General features: G+C 43.4%; 1 protein-coding gene across 10 annotated transcripts in view; it reads left to right on the top strand.

Annotated features, from left to right (window-relative positions):
* Positions 1-1998: 1998 nt before the first annotated feature.
* Positions 1999-19921, top strand: part of LOC147367373 (tumor necrosis factor receptor superfamily member 10A-like) — a 39661-nt gene continuing 21738 nt past the window's right edge. For 9 of the 10 annotated variants that reach the window (XM_086416417.1, XM_086416414.1, XM_086416413.1 and 6 more), the window contains exon 1: positions 1999-4040. In XM_086416417.1, the coding sequence (XP_086272543.1) occupies positions 3894-4040 (147 nt within the window). In that variant the 5' untranslated portion in view covers positions 1999-3893. Of the gene's footprint in view, positions 4041-10376; positions 10575-19921 lie in introns of those variants that run through there. The other variant, XM_086416400.1, reaches the window with a different exon arrangement.

Raw genomic sequence — 19921 nt, 5'->3', positions numbered from 1 at the left:
TTCTCTCTGGTATTCCCCTTGTGTTTATGTTACTTCTTTTTTCAATTGTCCCACAGTTCTTGAATATTCTGTTCTGCCCTTTTAATTCTTTTGTTTTCCCCTTTGTAGTTAGGTTTCTAAGTTTCTGTTGACATTGATTCAAGCTCACTGATGCTTCCCCTTCCGTTGATTCTATTCATGAGGGCAGGAAAAGCATCCTTTATTTCTGTTACATTGTGGGGTTTTTTGTTACTAGAATTTCTTTTTAATTTTTTTCTTGAAGTGTCCATCGCCCTGCTTACATTTCCTATCTGTTCTTGCATGTTGCCCACTTTTCTATTAGAATCATTAGCATATTATTCCTAGTTGTTTTAAATTCCCGATGTGGTAAGTCCAACATCTCCACCACATCTGTGTCTCATTCTGGTGCTGGCTCTATCTCTTAAAACTCAATGAGTGTTTTTGGTTTTGGTCTTTTAGGATGCCATATAATTTTCTGCTTAAAGTTAGACATAAGGTAACTGGTAAAGGACCTGAGCTAAGTAGGTGTTTAGGGTAAGGTTTTATTTTTGTCTGGCTAGGAGAAGGTGTTTACTGTAGCGGTTGCTGTCAGAGACTAAAATTCCCTTGTTGTGCTTGTTTATCTATTCTCTGTTGTCTTTGGGTTTCCCTTGAGACTTCTTTGTCAATAAAGTATAATACCTTCTCTGTCGACTTTCCTGGTGGTTCAGACAGTAAAGAATCTGCCTGCAATGCAGGAGACCCAGGTTCAGTCCCTGGGTTGGGAAGATCCCCTACAGAAGGAAATGGCAACCCACTCCAGTATGTTTGTTCGGAGAATCCCATGGACAGAGGGATTTTAACATTTTCTGCTATCGATACTTCCCATTACATATCTCTTCCTTCCGGGTAAAGTTTATATCTTTTTACTGGTTCTCACCTCTAATTCATAATAGAATCTCTTTTGGGGAGCTTTAAAATATATGTTCGGTCTGTAGAAAATTATTAAAATGAACAGAAGTTAGGATATCTCAGCACAGAAGTGATAACTATAAAACAAGAACCAAAAGGAAATTTTAGAACTGAAAATCCCATTATCTGAAATTAAAAATTCACTTGAATGTTATTAACAGAGTTTGAACACTGCAGAAGACATAATGAGCGAACTTGAAGAGAGATTTGATAGATCGAAAGAGCATTCCATCTGAAGAGCAGAGGTTAAAAAAAACTGAAAGAAAACAGGGAACAGAGTCGGGTGACCTTCGGGACAACACCATGGAATATGTTTGGAATTGAAGACTGAAAAGAAATAACTAACAAATGAGAAAAAAAAATGGCTGTAATTTTCTCAAATGTAGTACAAAACACCAATTTACAAATTCGAAAAGCTTAGAAAGTCCCAAAGAAAGATAAATATAAAGAAAACACCACCTGGGCACATCATAGTAACAAAGAGAAAATTTTGTGCATAAAAAAAATTTTTTTTGCATTCAAAAGACCAATGAATGACCTGACTTAAACAATGGAGCTAAGAATTAAAGTGGTGAAAGAAACCTGTTGACTCATTACTCATTCATACCCAGTGAAAATATTGTTAAAAAACAAAGGTAAAATGAAGAAATTGTGGCAAATCATATATTCTGAATAAAGCTACAACAATGAATGTAACTAGAATAAACACGTCAATTATAAGGCTGAAATTCTCCAACTGGAAAAAAGCAAGCTGAAATTATAAGCTGTCTACAATATGCTCAGTCAGTCACGTCCCCCTCTTTGGGACCCATGGACTGAAAAGAAAAACCAATAATCTCAACCATTCCACTGAAAGTAGCATCAGAAACATTTGGGAATGCATTTACAAAAGATGTATACAATCTGTACACAGAAAGCTTACCAAATGTTGTTAAGATTAAGTAAGAAAGGTCTAATATAAAACCACCTCATTGATTGTAAGACTCAATATTGTTAAAATGTCAATTCTTGTCAATCATCACTTTCAATGCAATATCGATGAAAATCCCAGGACTTTTTTAATTAAATATTTTATATAAAACTTATATCGAAACACAAACAATTTCAGAGGAAAAAGAGAACAATTGGAGGACTTAAACTACCTGATTTCAACACTCACTATAAAGCTATGGTAATCAAGGCAACAGGCTTCCCAGGTGGCTTACTGGTGAAGAATCTGCCTGCCAGTGCAGGAGCAGCAGGAGACGCAGTTCCATCCCTGTGTCAGAAAATCTGCTAGAGGAGGAAATGGCAACCCAGTCCCGTATTCTTGCCTGGGAAATTCCACAGCCAGAGGAGTCTGGCGGACTCCAGTCCATGGGGTCGCTAAGAGTGGAACACGACTGAGCACACACACACACAATCAAGGCAACGTGGTATTGGCACAGGAGAGAAAATGAATAGATCCATGGAACACAATATAGTGTCCAGAAATGGAACATATAGACGGTCAATTGAATTTCAACAAAGGCAGTAATATTATTCAATGGGAAAAGAAAGTGTTTTCAATAAATGATATTGGAACCGCTGGATAAACATATGGAGGAAAAAGGAATTTTAATTCCTACCACACCGGCCTCACAAAACTGATACAAAAGGGTGGAGCTGGAGGCTCCCGGTTCCTGTCTCCCCTGCCCAGTCCCCAGCCCACAGTCGCCCTAGCCTTGTAGGACCTAGTCTTGTGCCGCTCACCCAATACTGGACTCCCCACAACCTAAGTCCAGCAGAGCGCGGATGTTTCGGGACAGCTGGACGAGCCCGACCCACGTGGGGACCTCCTCCTCCCGGCCGGTTTGGTTTCCTATGCCAATTAGCCACCAGCAGTTCTGTTTCCCAAAGGCTTTAAAGACTCTACAGGGAAGAAAAATCTCCAAGAAAGGCTGAATGGAGTGGATTCCTCTAGCTTGCCTGACTGCAAGAGCAGCAGTAGGGTCGAGAGGAGTTAGTATGAAGTCCTGCGTGTGAAAGTCAGACGTTGACCCTGGCATTACTGCAACGCACAGGTAGTGATGGAGGAGATCCGAAGCCTATTTGTGACCTGAATTCAGACCCACCGATGGCAGTCTCTGTGACCTTCATCCTGTCGACCCACCTATTCACTGAGTATCTGCTCCAGTCAGGCACCTGGCTACTAAGATGCTAAGAGCAAACCTCTGATTCAACAACTTTCCCCTGGCACAGAGCTGCCACGTGACTCTGGAGGCAGTGATACCCCTCCCCTGCACCCACACTGTCAATGAGCCTGGGAGGAGCAGAAGCTGAGAGCCAGTAGAAGGCGGTAGTCAGAGGACTAGAGGTAGCTCAGGAGGGTCGTTGCCCCTGAGAAGGAATCTGGTTCAAGAAGAACCTTTAATGCCAACTCTGCGTGCTTCGGCCTTCCCAGGTGGCTCCCTGGTAAACAATCAGTCTGCCAATGCAAGAGATGCAGGAGAGGAGAGTTCCATCCCTGGTCGGGAAGATTCCTGGAGGAGGAAATGGCAGGCTACTCCAGTATTCTTGTCTAGGAAAGCCCATGGACAGAGAAGGCTGGTGGGCCGCAGTCCATGGGGTCAGCAAAGAGTTGAACACGACTGGGCGACTGAGCACGCACGCGGGCTGCGTTCAACTCGCCGTCGAGAGGGAGACGGAGATACTTATTTTTCCGGCACTGATTGAGCAATTTCCTGAGTAAGACAAGGCGGGGCCACCTCCGCCTGCTTTCTCCGAAAGCTTAAGTACAGTGCGCCCGGGCGGCGGTATACAGAAGAGCTCCGCGGCGGTATACAGGAGAGCTCCGCGGCGGTATACAGAAGAGCTCCGCGGCGGTATACAGGAGAGCTCCGCGGCGGTATACAGAAGAGCTCCGACGTCTGGCCATCAGAGGCCGGCTTTCCAAGTTCCACGGACGACCGTGAAGATTCCTCATGACCATCAACCTGCGGGGACCTCGACAGCAAACACTGCCCGACCGCAAGGGGCAGCACGGACGGAGGGCACCGGCCTCCTCGATTGCCGGTGGCCCCAAACTTCGGTTCGGGTGCCTCGTCTTCGTCATGGGTGTCGTGTTGCGGGTGAGTACCACCGCGGGTACGTACCACCGCGGGTACCACTCCGCAAGGCGCGCCGGGTGGCCGGTAAATGGCGGCGGGAAAAGGCCCGGCGGTGTGCATGCCCGGGTCAGCTGCGGCCGGGGCCTGTCCGAGCGCGATCTACCGTGGGCTGAATGAGGAGGAGGAACAGGTTCAGGGCCTGGCAGGACCGACCCGGGCCCAGAGGGAGAAGAACCCGTGTTCTCCGTCCCGGTTCTAGGTTGTCTGGCTGTCCCAGAAGTAAATTCCAAAGGAAAAATAATAGAAAACTCCTTTGCAAGCCTCTCAGCTCCCCTTCCTTCCCCCCTCCTCCCTCCCCTCTCCCTTCTTCCTTTCCCTCTCTCCTCTCCTTTTATGTTGAGATTCTAGAATATGCTCATCGCATCTATTCTTCCCCTCGATTTTTACAGAAAAGTAGCTTTCCCACCCTCCCTTGCATTCAGCACCCCTTCTGGGCTGCTGTCGGTCATTTTGCAAATTCCTTCCACTTTCTTCCGCAGCAACCCACAGGGCTTACAGGGTAAATCCCCAGTAATCAGGCGGCTAGCCTCAGGGGCTCTGTCTAGTTTAGGAGGAAAGGGTCTGAAGATGTTATTTTGATTTCTGTTTTGAGTCTGAAACAGGTGTGGCATGCATCCTGAAAAAACTATTTAATGGCTGCCCTGAACTCCAGGCGGAAGGGTCTACGGTTAGCCTAGCTGTGTTTTTACTTGTAAAAACAACTACCCACAGCCACACAAATCTTAGAAGAAACAGGTCTCAGAGCTCAGGAAGACCTTGAGAACGAGTCTGACACTATGGCTTTGTCACAGCTGATGGGGTTTAGAGTAAAAGAGAAACCCTGTATGATGTTACTTACACTTACACGTGCAATATAAAAATTACAACAAACTAGTGAGTAACACACAAAAAAGAAGCAGACTCAGGGATACAGAGAACAACCTGGTGGTTACCAGTGAGGAGAGGGAAGCAGGGAGGGGCAAGATAGGGATGAGGGGAAAAGAACAGTTATTGTGAGATTATATGAAATCCTGTGTGTGAATCGCTTGACAATTGTAAAGCAGTATAGAATTTAAAGAATCTTTTGTTCAAAAAAAAAGAAAAGAAAAGAAACGGTGCAGCTTTTAGGGCCCATTTGTCCCCAGGGAGGAAAGAGTAGTGTTGTTTTGGGTGACCTATCAAGGGAGAGTGAAAATCAAACTAGACCCTAAAACAGTTACGTCAGCTCCAGGAAGTAACCTGGGCACACAGCAAGGTCCAACTAGACTCTGCAAACCCAGCTAACAGTATTGCATCACTTTCGGGGTGTAAGTGCTAAGAAGCACGAAAGGAAATCCCCACTCGGGACTCATCTCTGAACTTCACCAGCTTGGTAGCAGAGTGGACAAATTGCTGAGCCGAACTGAAGACACTTCCACAACCCATCGTCCGTTCTCAGTTGCTTTCTTTCTTTTAATTGGCCAAGGCTCAAAGGCTGCAGGAATCAAGGTTCCCAACCTAGGATCCAACCTTGACCCCTGCAGTGAAAGTGCGGCATCCTAACCACTGAACCACAAGGGAAGTTCCCTCGTTTCCCTCTCTTTTGTCCCATGCTGCTGCTCCACCGCAGCCCTCCTGTCTCCCTCCTCTGTCTCTCTCTCTCTCTCACACCCCCAAGCCACCCTCCACACACACACACGCCACAAGTCTGTGAGTGGCAAAGTCTCACATCTCCACCGCACCCTGGTGCACCCCAGTGTTTGTCTCTCAAACAGCGTGCAATGGAGATTACACACCAGGAAGCCTCCTCCTCGTCCATCCCAGCCCCAACCCCCTACTCCAGTTACTTTGACTTCGTTCTTGTGATCCTGGCACTGTGGGACTTTTCCCTCCATGTCCACACCTGTTCCCTGCCACTGGGAGTCTTGTCCCATCTGCCTTGCAGCCCTTCCAGGCTCTTTTCACCTTGGTAACTTTATGGGAATCTCTGTCGCTGCCTCAGGTTTCTGTGGCCAGAACTGCCCTGAGGAAAGGAAGGACCTGGCCTTGTCCCCGGTGCCCCACAGCCCCTGCACAGGGCTACTCAGCAGGCTGCAGACAGGACTCCCCCTGAATGCGTGGGTGGTGTGGGTTCTAAGATGCCTGCACTAATGTTACTGTTTTGTCCTGCTCTGAGAGGAATGGGGGTATTGATCTGGGTGGTGGGAAATGTGACCAGCAAGCTGGGGGCAGAACAGAGATAACTGGATGTCAGTGCTGAGGGATTGCCCAGGTCCATAGAAGACTATTTCAAGTTTTCATCTGATGTTACCAAAGATTTTTTAAACCTACATTTGTAGTGTTAAAAGTGTCAATTCATCAGGAAGACATCTTAACCATAAATATATTGTGCCTAATAAAAGAGCTTTAAAAATACATAAAGCACAAATTGATGAAATCAAAGGACTATCATATCACCCTTTAATGAAAATGAAAAAGAGTAGTAACATTATTGAGCTTCCCCAGTGATTCAGTGGTAAAGAATCTGTCTGCCAATGCAGGAGACACAGGTTAGATCCCTAGGCTGGGGAAGATCCCTGGAGGAGGAAATGGCAACCCACTCCAGCATGCTTGCTGGAATATCCCATAGAGGAGCCTGGCAGGCTACAGTCCATGGGGTCACAGAGTCTCTCACAACTTAGCCACTAAACAACAGCAAAAGTTAACACTGTCAACCATAATGGGAATTCCTCTGACCGTTCAGTGGTTAGGACCCTGCTGTCTTATGGAGGGCACAACAGGTTCACTGGGTGAGGAACTAACATTCTCAAAGCTGCACAGAGAGACCAAATTAGAAAAAAAGAAAAATCAACCATCTTGATTTAATTGACATTCAGAGAGCACGCTTGCAACATCTAATGAAGACTCATTCTTTTTTGATGAATGTGATACTTCCACTAAGATAGACCACATTCTAGACAATTTAAAAAGTGTAAATAAGTTTAAAAGCAATGAAATCATATAAACTCTGTTCTCTGACTTTAATGAAATTACATTGCTAGTCAAGAATGATCTCTAGAAAAAGACTCCAAAATTTGAATATTAAGCAACATCCTTCAAATCATTATGGTTCTTAGATGAAATCAAAAGAATTTTTTTTTTGAATTTCAAAACAAATAGTAATGAATATATACTAAATGGAAACTTGTGAAAAGCTGCTAACACAGTGCTTAAACTGCAGTTTTCAATTAAAGTGTGCTACTGCTGCTGCTGCTGCTAAGTCGCTTCAGTCATGTCCGACTCTGTGCGACTCCATAGAAGGCAGCCCACCAGGCTCCCCCATCCCTGGGATTCTCCAGGCAAGAACACTGGAGTGGGTTGCCATTTCCTTCTCCAATGCATGAAAGTGAAAAGTGAAAGTGAAGTCGCTCAGTCGTGTCCAACTCTCAGTGACCCCATGGACTGCAGCCTACCAGGCTCCTCTGTCCATGGGATTCTCCAGGCAAGAAGAGTACTCGAGTGGGGTGCCATCGCTTTCTCCGAATTAACGTGTGAATGCATGCTAAGTCACTTCAGTCGTGTCCTACCCTTTGTAACCCTATGGACTGTAGCTCGCCATGCTCCTCTATCCAAGGGGTTCTCCAGGCAAGAATGGAGTGGGTTGTCGTGCCCTCCCCCAGGGAATCTTCCCGATCCAGGGACTGAACCCACATCTCTTTAAGTCTCTTGCATTGGCAGGTGGGTTCTTTACCACTGGTGCCACCTGGGAAGCTCTTCCAATTAAAGATGTTCTATTAAAAGAATAGGGGGTTGGGAGAAATGGGGAGTAAAATTTTTTTTAATTAAAGAAAAAAAAGCGACCTGAAGATTCACATTTTTAAATCACCATAAAATAAGTGCAAATTGAACTCAAAAGAATAGGGAAAAAATAATAATATGAGTAGAAATCAATGAAATAGAATACAAATAATGAAAGGAATTGACACACCAAGTGTTGATTCTCTGAAATGGTTAACAAAATTAACAAACCAAATTTTAAAAGAAAAAAGGCCAAAAAACAAAAAGTACCAATATCAACAATTAATGATAAGATATTATAACAAACTCTGCAGCCATAGAAAGGACAATAAGGGGAACTTAGGAATAATTTCATGCTGATAAATTTGACAACTTGAATAAAATGGACAAATTCCTTGAAAATATTATTTAGCAAAAGAGATACAAGATGAAAATAAAATCTGATTAATCCTATATCTTTTTATGAATTAGAATTCATCACTTAAAATCTTACAGCAATGAAAACTGCAGGCCCATGTAGTTTCATTGAGGAATTCTATAAATATTCATAGAAAAAATAATATCAGTCATATACAGATTCTTTCAGAAAATATGAACAGGCAACAGTTCTTCACTGTTTTATAAAGCCAGCACAACCCTGGTATCAAAAACTTACAATGACATTACCAAAAAAAAAAAGAAAATACCAATGGACATCTATTATAAATATACATGCAAAAATCCTTCATGAAGGGACTCCCCTGGTGGTCCAGTGGTTAACACTCTCCCTTTCCAACACAGGGCTTCCCTGGTGACTCAGATGGTAAAGAATCTGCCTGCAGTGGGGGAGACCCAGATTTGATCCCTGGGTTGGGAACATCCCTTGGAGAAGGGAATGGGTACCCACTCCATTATTCTTGCCTGGAAAATTCCATGGACAGAGGAGCCTGGCTGGCTACAGTCCATGGGGTCGCGAAGTCAGACACAACTGAGCGACTAACACTTTCACTTGCATAGTTTGAAATCAGGAAGCAAGATGCCACCAGCCTTCCTTATCTTTTTTAAAAAATTACTTTGGCTCTTCGGAGTCTTTTGTGGTTCTGTAAAAAGTTTAATTATTTGTCCTATTTCTGTGAAAAGTGCCATTGAAATATGGATAAAACTTGCATCAAATCTATAGATTTCTATGGGTATATGGACATTTAAAAATATTGATTATTCAAATCCATAAGCATGGACTGCTTTCCCATTTATTTGTGCAGTTTTCAATGTACAGGTCTTTGACCTTCTTGGCTAAATTTATTCAACTTATTCATAGGAATTTTAATTTTTTCATGCCATTGTAAATTAAATTGTTTTCTTATTTCTCTTCCTGCTGGTTTGTTATTCATGTAAAGAAATGCACCATATGTTTTCATATTGATTTTTATATCCTGTAACTATACTGGCTTCATTTATTAGTCTTAAGAGGTTTTTTTAAAATGGAGTGTTTAGCATTTTGACGGTGGTGTTGGAGAAGACTCTTGAGAGTCCCTTGGACTGCAAGGAAATCTAAAGCAGTCCATTCTGAAGGAGATCAGCCCTGGGATTTCTTTGGAAGGAATGATGCTAAAGCTGAAACTCCAGTACTTTGGCCACCTCACGCAAAGAGTTGACTCATTGGAAAAGACTCTGATGCTGGGAGGGATTGGGGGCAAGAGGAGAAGGGGACGACAGAGGATGAGATGGCTGGATGGCATCACTGACTCGATGGATGTGAGTGTGAGTGAACTCTGAGAGTTGGTGATGGACAGGGAGGCCTGGCGTGCTGCGATTCATGGGGTCGCAGAGAGTCAGACACGACTGAGCGACTGATTTGATCTGATACATAATATCATGTCACCTGCAAAATGTGACACTTTTACTTCCTCCTTTCCAAGTTGGATGCTTTTTATTTCTTTTTCTTACCTAATCGCTCTGGCTGGGACTTCCAATACTATGTTAAATAAAGATGACAAAAGTGAGTGTCTGTATCTTGTTCCTGATCTTAGAGGAGATAATTTCAGCTTTTCAGTATAGAATGTGGTGTTTGCTGTGGCCTTGTCACATAGGGTTGTATATGTTGAGGTGTATTTCCTCTGTGTCTGCTTTGTTGAGAGTTGTATCGTAAATCAATATTGAATTTGTCAAATGCTTTTTTTGTACCCATTGAGATGATCATATGACTTTTGTTCTTCATTTTATTAATGTGGTATATCACACTGACTGATTTGTGATTTTTTTTGATTTGTAAATTTTGAACCGTAGTTTGCATCCTTAGAATAAATCCCACTGATTATGTTGTATGGTCCTTTTAATGTATTGTTGAATTCAGCTTTCTAAAATTTTGTTGATGACTTTTGCATTTGTGTTCATCAAGAATATTGGCCTGTAAATTTCTTTGTGTGTGTATGTGGCTGACTTCTAGTCGACCTGAATATAGGCACTGAGATCTTCCCCTTTGGGATAGTGTTACTGAAAGTGTGTGTGTGGGTCTGGCTGCTCTCTGCCCAAAAGCCAATAAGCAGGCCAGGTTGGTGGTAAGGAAAGTTTGCTTTATTTCAGATGCGGACAACTGGGGGGCGAGAGTGGTGAACATCTCTCCGAAGGCCGACTCCCCGCCCCCACCGGCAACCTGTGGGCAAGAGCTTTTATAGACAGAAGTGAGGAGGGAACCACATATAGAAACAGCAGAGTCAGCTCTGATAGTCATCTTCAAATTGGTCATCGGTGGTCTGACCAGCATCATCTTGATTGTTTTAGGTACAGTTCCAGGGTCCATTTGTTTCCATTTCTCTGAGGCCAGTTCTTGGAATTGTGGCACCTCATATCCTGGGTACAGTCTGGTCATCATGTAGTTAACTTCTCCACTTGGGGTTTCAGTATCTGTAAGACAGCTCAGCATGAAGATGCTCAACATCACTCATTATCAGAGAAATGCAAATCAAAACCACAGTGAGGTACCATCTCACACGGGTCAGAATGGCTGCTATCAAAAAGTCCACAAACAATAAATGCTGGAGAGGGTGTGGAGAAAAGGGAACCCTCTTACACTGTTGGTGGGAATGCAAAGTAGTACAGCCACTATGGAGAACAGGGTGGAGATTCCTTTAAAAACTGGAAATCAAAATGCCATACGACCCAGCAATCCCACCGCTGGGCATACACACCAAGGAAACCAGAATTGAAAGAGACATGTGTACTCGAATGTTCATCGCAGCACTGTTTACAATAGCTAGGTCACGGAAGCAACCTAGATGTCCATCAGCAGATGAATGGATAAGAAAGCTGTGGTACATATACACAATGGAATATTACTCAGCTATTAAAAAGAGTGCATTTGAATCAGTTCTAATGAGGTGGATGAAACTGGAGCCTATTATACAGAGTGAAGTAAGTCAGAAAGAAAAACACCAATACAGTATACTAAGACAAATATATATGGAATTTAGAAAGATGGTAATGATAACCCTGTATGTGAGACAGCAAAAGAGATACAGATATAAAGAACAGACTTTTGGACTCTGTGGGAGAAGATGAGGGTGGGATGATTTGAGACAATAGCATTGAAATATGTATATTATCATAGTTAACTAGATCGCCAGTCTAGGTTTGATGCATGAGACAGGGTGCTCAGGGCTGGTGCACGGTGATGACCCTGAGAGATGGGATGGGGAAGGAGGTGGGAGGGGGTTCAGGATGAGGAACACATGTACACCCATGGCTGATTCATGTCAATGTATGGCAAAAACCACTACAGTATTGTAATTAGCCTCCAATTAAATTAATTTAAAAAAAAAAGACAGCCCACATATGGCTCAGAATATTATCTATAGCCCTTGAGAAAGAACTAAAGATCCTTGACTAAGTTTAATGACTACATTATTATAATTTGGTCTCCTTTGACTATTTTCCTTTGTTTCTGCATTTCTCACTTCTTTGATGAAACTTATTCTTGGACTGAAGTTTTCCATAGACAAGAGGCAGGCAGAGGACGTAGTGGGGGGAGTGCAAGGACCATAGTGTCCTGCTCCGTTGCAATAGGACAGGTCTTGGCACATGCTCAACTACTGGGAACTCTTAAAAAATATAGTAGGCTGCTTCAACAATCCCAAGAGTTTGAGAGATGACTAAGAGCAGGGGTAGGGCTGAATGAAAAATTCATTTCCTACACAAGGCCACTCCTTCAAGACTGGGAGAGAGGTGGTTGTTTCATCTACTGTCTAGAAACAAACACAGAGAATCAAGCAAAATGAAGAAACAGAGAAACCTGTTCCAAGTGACTAAATAGATAAAGCCTTAGAAAGAAGCCTTAATGAAATGGAGATAAATAATTTAGTTGACAAAGGGTTCAAAGTAATGGTCATAAAGAAGCTTGCTGAACTGGGGAGAAGAATGGATGAATACAGTGAGAACTTCAACAAAGAGATGGAAAATATAAGAAACTGTCAAATAGAAGCCACAGAGCTGAAACATACAATAACTGAACTGACAAACAATAGAAGGGTTCAGCAGCAGACTAGGTAAAGTAAAGAAAGGATCAGTCATCTCAAAGACAAAGCAGTGGAAACTTCCCTGGTGGTCCGTGGTTAAGACTCCAGCTTACAATGCAGGGGAAAGTGAAAGTGAAAGTCGCTCAGTCGTGTCGGACTATTTGGGACCCCATGGACTGTGTGGATCACAATAAACTGTGGAAAACTCTGAAAGAGATGGGAATACCAGACCACCTGACCTGCCTCTTGAGAAACCTGTATGCAGGTCAGGAAGCAACAGTTAGAACTGGACATGGAACAACAGACTGGTTCCAAACAGGAAAAGGAGTATGTCAAGGCTGTGTATTGTCACCCTGCTTATTTAACTTCTATGCAGAGTACATCATGAGAAACGTTGGACTGGAAGAAGCACAAGCTGGAATCAAGATTGCCGGGAGAAATATCAATAACCTCAGATATGCAGATGACACCACCCTTATGGCAGAAAGTGAAGACGAGCTAAGAAGCCTCTTGATGAAAGTGAAAGAGGAGAGTGAAAAAGTTGGCTTAAAGCTCAACATTCAGAAAAATAAGATCATGGCATCTGGTCCCATCACTTCATGGGAAATAGATGGGGAAGCAGTGTCAGACTTTATTTTGGGGGCTCCAAAATCACTGCAGATGGTGATTGCAGCCGTGAAATTAAAAGATGCTTACTCCTTGGAAGGAAAGTTATGACCAATCTAGATAGCATATTCAAAAGCAGAGACATTACTTTGCCAACAAAGGTCCATCTAGTCAAGGCTATGGTTTTTCCAGTGGTCATGTATGGATGTGAGAGTTGGACTGTGAAGAAAGCTGAGCACCAAAGAATTGATGCTTTTGAACTGTGGTGTTGGAGAAGACTCTTGAAAGTCCCTTGGGCTGCAAGGAGATCCAACCAGTCCATTCTAAAGGAGATCAGTCCTGGGTGTTCTTTGGAAGGACTGATGCTAAAGCTGAATCTCCAATACTTTGGCCACCTCATGTGAAGAGTTGACTCAATGGAAAAGACTCTGATGCTGGGAGGGATGGGGGGCAGGAGGAGAAGGGGACGACAGAGGATGAGATGTCTGAATGGCATCACTGACAGGATGGACGTGAGTTTGAGTGAACTCCGGGAGTTGGTGATGGATAGGGAGGCCTGGCGTGCTGCAATTCATGGGTTCGCAAAGAGTTGGACAGGACTGAGTGACTGAACTGAACTGGACTATACAGTCCATGAAATTCTCCAGGCCAGAATGCTGGAATGGGTAGCCGTTCCCTTCTCCAGGGGATCCTCTTAACCCAAGGATCAAACCCAGGTCTCCCACATTGCAGGTGGATCCTTTACCAGCTGAGCCATCAGAAAAGCCCAAGATTACTGGAGTGGGTAGCCTATCCCTTCTCTAGCAGATCTTCCCAACCCAGGAATTGAACTGTGGTCCCCTGCACTGCAAGTGGATTCTTTACCAGCTGAGCTACCAGAAAGCAATGCAGAGGATGTAGGTTCAATCCCCAGTCAGGGAACTAAGGTCCCATATGCCACGGTGCAACTAAGCCCATGCTGCAACTGCTGACCTCACACACCACAACTTGAGAGTCCATGCACTGCAACAAAAGATCCCATGTGACAAAACTAAGACCTGATGCAACCAAATAAATAGGCAAATATATATTTTAAAAAATGTTTTAAAAAAGACAAGGCAGTGGAACTCACCCAATCAGAACATCAGAGAGGAAAAAGAATGAAATACAGTGAAGATAGCTTCAGGACCTTATGGGACAACATTAAAGGATATTATAGGGCAATACTGCATTATAGGGCTCCAAAAGAGAACTAGAAAGGGGCAGAAAACTTATGTGATTAAATAATGGCTGAAAACTTACCTAATGTGGGGAAGGAATCAGACACCTAGATATAGGAAGCTCAGAAAGTTCCAAATAAGGACCTTAAAGAGATCCTTACTGCTGCTGCTGCTGCTGCTGCTGCTGCCTTAAAGAGATCCTTACTAAGACACATTATAATTAAAATGTCAAAAGTTAAAGATAATGGAGAGAATATTAAAAACAGCAAGAGAAAAACAACTTGTTACCTACAAGGGAACCCCCATAAGGCTATCAACAGACTTTTCAGCACAAAAATTGCAAGTCAGAAGGGAGTGGCACAATATATTCAAAATGCTAAAAGGAAAAAAACGTCTAACTAGTAATACGCTTCATAGCAAAGTGATTATTCATAAACAAAACAGTTTTCCAGACAGGTGGCGCTAGTGCTAAAGAACTCGCCTGCCAATTCAGGAGACTCAGGAGATGCAGGTTCCAGCCCTGGGTGGGGAAGATCCTCTGGAGGAGGACATGGCAACTCACTCCAGTATTCTTGCCTGGAAAATTCCATGGGCAGAGGAGCCTGGTGGGCTCCAAAAAGTCGGACATGACTGAGCACATTATGGTTATGGTGAGACAAACAAAAGCTAAAGGAGTTAATCACTAAACTGGCCTTAAAACAGATGTTAAAAAAAATTTTTTTAAGCTGAAAATAAAAGCCATCAAATAATAACAAGAACAGATATGAAAGAATAAATCTCACTGGAAGGTAAATATTTAGTAACAGTACTGGTTTGATTACCTATAAAGCTAATATGAAGCTTAAAGACAAAAGCAGTAAAAATAACTATGATTACAATAATTAACAAAGGGATATTCAAGATGAAAAGATGTGAAAAGTGACATCAAAAATGTACAATGTTGGGGGTAGGAGACTAAAAATGATGAGCTTTAGAATGGGATCACACTTGTTATCAACTTAAAATAGACTGTTATAGATATAAGTTGCCATATGTAGGGCTTCCTGGGTAGCCCAGCTGGTAAAGACTCCCCTGCAGTGCAGGAGAGTCCGATTCAATTCCTGGGTTGGGAGGTTCCCCTGGAGAAGGGATAGGCTACCTACTTCAGTATTCTGGCTGCTGTTGCTGCTGCTGCTGCTAAGTCACTTCAGTCGTGTCCGACTCTCTGCGACCCCAGAGACGGCAGCCCACCAGGCTCCCCCGTCCCTGGGATTCTCCAGGCAAGAACACTGGAGTGGGTTGCCATTTCCTTCTCCAGTGCATGAAAATGAAAAGTGAAAGTGAAGTCTCTCAGTTGTGTCCGACTCTTAGCGACCCCCTGGACTGCAGCCCACCAGGCTCCTCCGTCCATGGGATTTTCCAGGCAAGAGTTCAGTATTCTTGGGCTTCACAAAACAAAACCTATAGTTAATACACAAAAGATCAATGTCTTTTAAAACCTGAGGATAGTTCCTTAACGTTTGATCCTGTGATCTGATTTTTTGTTTGTTTGCACTAAGTATAATGCTTATTTGTAAAAGTGTGTGTGAGTGTGTGTATGTGTGTGTGAACTGCTTGAGGAGGGAGAGGGAGTCTCCTCATGGGCCAGGGTACCTGATTCTTGGTCCACACACTTGACTTTGCTCCAGGGGGTACAAGCCATGGCCACGAGCTTCCTCTCAGGGCACCTGGGTACAGACACAGGGATGATGTAGGGGACCCAACAGGGACAGCTGGCTGGATGAGGAGGAGGAAGGGGCAAGCTCCTGTCCCAGGTCTCCTGACAAGACAGTGGAGAGGGGACAGGCTTCTGCTGTCTGCAGGTCAGGATCCCCTCAGTCCCCCTCATTGGGTGGGAAAAGGATCCAGGCTTGTGCCCTGCAGCCCCCGGGCTCCTGCTGAGTGTTCAGAGCTGTCCTTGCAGGGCCTCTGCAAGGCCCACCCTGGCCTCCATGGGCTGCAGGGGGAGTCCTGTGAGGGGAGGCCTCATCTAAGTCAAGGGTCACAAGGGTGTGGGCACAAGCTGAGCTTCATCCTTTAGTCAAGCTTTAAATACGAGGCCCTCTCGTCCTCCACCTGTTGACTCTTCCTACCAACCTCAGCCAACACTGGAGTGTCAGAGGACAGCGAATTACTATTGACCTTCAAGTCCCCAAATAGGAAAGATTCAGGTGCTACTGGGGAACAGGGCTGGGTGTGAGGCCAGTCAAGTTGGCTCAGGGTTTTATGGGAACCTTGAAGGAGCACACTCATGGCCTCATTATGACTCTGTCTGCTGTCAGCACCTTTGGGCTTTCTAGGCCCCTTCTTGCTTACAAAAATAATTAAAGATTACATTTCGGACTCAATAGGTATAAAGATGAATATAACTGAGATTGAACTCTATGCAAATAGTTTTGTATGATTTCAAGATTTTTTAAAAAATTGGAGTGTAATTGCTTTACAATATTGTATTATTTTCTGCTGTACAATGAAATGAATCAGCTATATGTATACACATAGCCCTCCCTCTTAGACATCCTCAATCCTCCAGGTCATCACAGAGAATGAAGCTGAATTCCCTGTGCTATACAGCAGGTTCGCACTAGTTATTTATTTTACATGTGGCGGTGTGTATATGTCAATCCCAATCTCTCAGTTCATCCCATCCCTCCCTCCCCCACCTCCGCCCCCGTCCCATGTCCAGATGTGTGTCCTCTACATCTGTGTCTCTCCTCCTGCCCTGCAATAGGTTCATCTGTACCATTTCTCTAGATTCTACATATATACTGAAAAATTTTTCATGGGCCACTGATGGGATCATGGACCCTAACCTGCAGCCTGCTGTGCCCAGTGGAGAAGCTAGCTTGGCCTAAGGGGAAATGTGTTGAAGAGGTGTGGGGATGGACAGGGCAAGGGGCAGTGTGGGGCCACACAGTCGGATGAGGAGGGGCTCTGCAGCCTCAGAAGACCCCACCAGCATGGGAAAGCCTGGGGGCGGTTGGGGCTCTATAGGAAGAGGGGAGAAAATGGGGTACAGGGAAGCTCAGGAGTTTCCCTGGTGGCTCAGATGGTAAAGAGTCTGTCTGCCACACGGGAGACCCAGGTTTCACCCCTGGGTGGGGAAAATCCCCTGAGAAGGGAATGATCCCCTGATCCCCTGGAGAAGGCAGTGGCTACCCACTCCAGTATTCTTGCCTGGAGAATCCCATGGATAGAGGATCCTGGCAGGCTACAGTCCATGGGGTCGCAAACAGTTGGACATGACTTAGTGACTAAACAACAACAATCAATATAAAATACTGCTGGACTTTTTTTTCTTAAATATTGTCTTTGAAATTCAGAACGTATTTTTCACTTGCAACACATCTTGATTCAGAGAAGCTGTTTGAAGTGCTCCATTCCCATAAGGACCTGGTGATTACTCTATTGAACAGCACCACCTGGGCCTCTAGAACTTAGAGAAGGAAGTCCTAATTCCTGTTCTCAACGAGCTCGTAGTCCTTAAGAGACACAAAGAGGCACAGAACAAATACAGTGATGAGGGAAGAGCCTTCAAACAAAGCCCATGCCATTGGGCCCTGGCGGGAAAACAAGAGGAAAAATGGTCCGACCTGTAGAGAGTCACAGTGACCCAAAGGAAGGGGGTTCTGTGATCTGGAACTGAGCTGAAGACTTGGAAGAGCTGTCACAACCCGGGACCCCATGTCCCTAGGCTTGACCTTCACTTCCTGGGCTTTCCTCCTTCAGTGACCTCAGTCTTCCTTGCAGGATCTGTCTCTCTCATCTAATTCATATTTATTAATAGTGAAAGATGCTCTTAAAAAAACCCAACCTTTAAAACCTTTCCTCAATAATGTGTTATGATGATGACACTTCCTATTAATGATAAAAAACTAACTCTTCAATGATGATGATACAGCAACTAGGATGACTTCTGAAAAAGAATGATGTTTCTTCCTTATGCTCTTCTTATTGGATAATTAAAAGTAGGTGGATCAATCAATTAATTGTAATATATGAAACCAGAAGAGTACTGCAAAAATATGAGAAAAAATTTCTTACCACTTTGGAGAGGGGAAGAACTTCTTCAGTATGACAACAAATTATAAAACTTGCCTAAAGGATATATAAAAATTAAGAAAGCCAAAGGGAAGGAATCATAACAAAGATAAAAACAAACTAGAAAAAAAGTACTCAGAACACAAATCACACTTAGAAATGTAACTTCCTTAATCTGTAAGGATTCATAATGAACCGAAAGAAGATCAACGCGAAAATGGTAGACATGAACATTATAAAACAATTAGATCAACAGACATCTATTGAATACTCCAGTCAAGAACAAAATACATTCTTCTCAAGTGTGCATGGAACATTCTCCAGAATAAACCTTATGCTGCTGCTAAGTCACTTCAGTTATGTCCGACTCTGTGCGACCCCATAGACGGCAGCCCACCAGGCTCCCCTGTCCCTGGATTCTCCAGGCAAGAACACTGGAGTGGGTTGCCATTTCCTTCTCCAATGTATGAAAGTGAAAAGTGAAAGTGAAGTTGCTCAGTCCTGTCCGACTCTTAGCGACCCCACGGACTGCAGCCTACCAGGCTCCTCCATCCATGGGATTTTCCAGGCAAGAGTACTGGAGTGGGGTGCCATTGCCTTCTCCAAATAAACCATATACTAGCTCATAAAACAAATATCAATATATTTAAAAGGAGAGCCATAATAGAACACATAGCCTCCCACCACAATGGAATGAAATTAGAAATCACAAACAGGAAGGGATTGGGGAACTTCACAGCTATGATAAAATTTAAACAAGACACTTTCAAATAACCAGTTAGTCAAAGAAGATATCAAAAAAGAAATTGTTAAATATTTTGAGATAAATGAAACTGAAGATACCGTATACCAAAACTTATGGGATATAGCTAAAGCAGCTGAAAACTTAGAAAGAAATTTATGCCTATAAATGACTGCATTAAGGAAGAAGAAAAATCTCAAATCAATAACCTAATACTATTCAGTGACACACTAGAAAATGAAGAACATACTAAAGGTAAAGCAAAGAGAGGAAGGAAATAGTACAGATTCGAACAGAAAGTAATGAAACTAAAGCTAGAAAAACAACAGAGTCCGTGCTGATGAACGTGTGATGGATCTTGTGAGGCCCTGGCCCTTCTGCTTGCCCAGGACTGCAGTAGAAACAGGAAAAGGCCGTTCTGGTCCCACCTTCTGCCCCAAGAGGAAGTGGTGAAGGAGGGAGATCAGGTTCATGGAGGGGAAGGGAGCCAGCTGTGGTAGACTGGCTGCTCTAAGAGATGTTATGTTACTTATTACCTGTCTTGTTTTCACTAGCTGTCAATATATTCCTGAAACCTAAAGCAGACAGCACAGAGCAGGTGCTCCTATGGTTGTTGAATGATTGAATAAAGGCTGCATGTATGCCACTGTGTGGTTATTATAATATTTAGTAATAAGCCTCCTAAAACTAAAAATTTCTGATTTTTTCAAAATTATTACATTGAATATATTTGAAAATAAAACCATATATGTTTTCTGATGACGTTAGTAGGTGACTTTCTAGAAGAGTAGAATCTGGGTCAACCCACCAAGCATATTTTGTACTTGTAAATATACAAGTGTATTTTTACTGTAACCCAGCCTCACACACACACTTGGGCACAGGTGCGTCCAGCTTTGGTTCCTGGAATTCAGTAGCTTTGATCTGATGTTGTGGGTCTTTCTTTGTTTTATTTTTCCTAACTGTGAAAAAAAAATTTCATGTGATCCATTTATTTATTTATATTTTTGG

Source organism: Bos grunniens, chromosome 8, assembly GCF_055505025.1.
Source record: "Bos grunniens cultivar Pamir isolate PY7600 chromosome 8, Bosgru_T2T1.0, whole genome shotgun sequence".
Classification (NCBI taxonomy): domain Eukaryota; kingdom Metazoa; phylum Chordata; class Mammalia; order Artiodactyla; family Bovidae; genus Bos; species Bos grunniens.
Note: the sequence above shows the minus strand (reverse complement) of the source record. Positions and strands in the feature narration are given on the sequence as shown.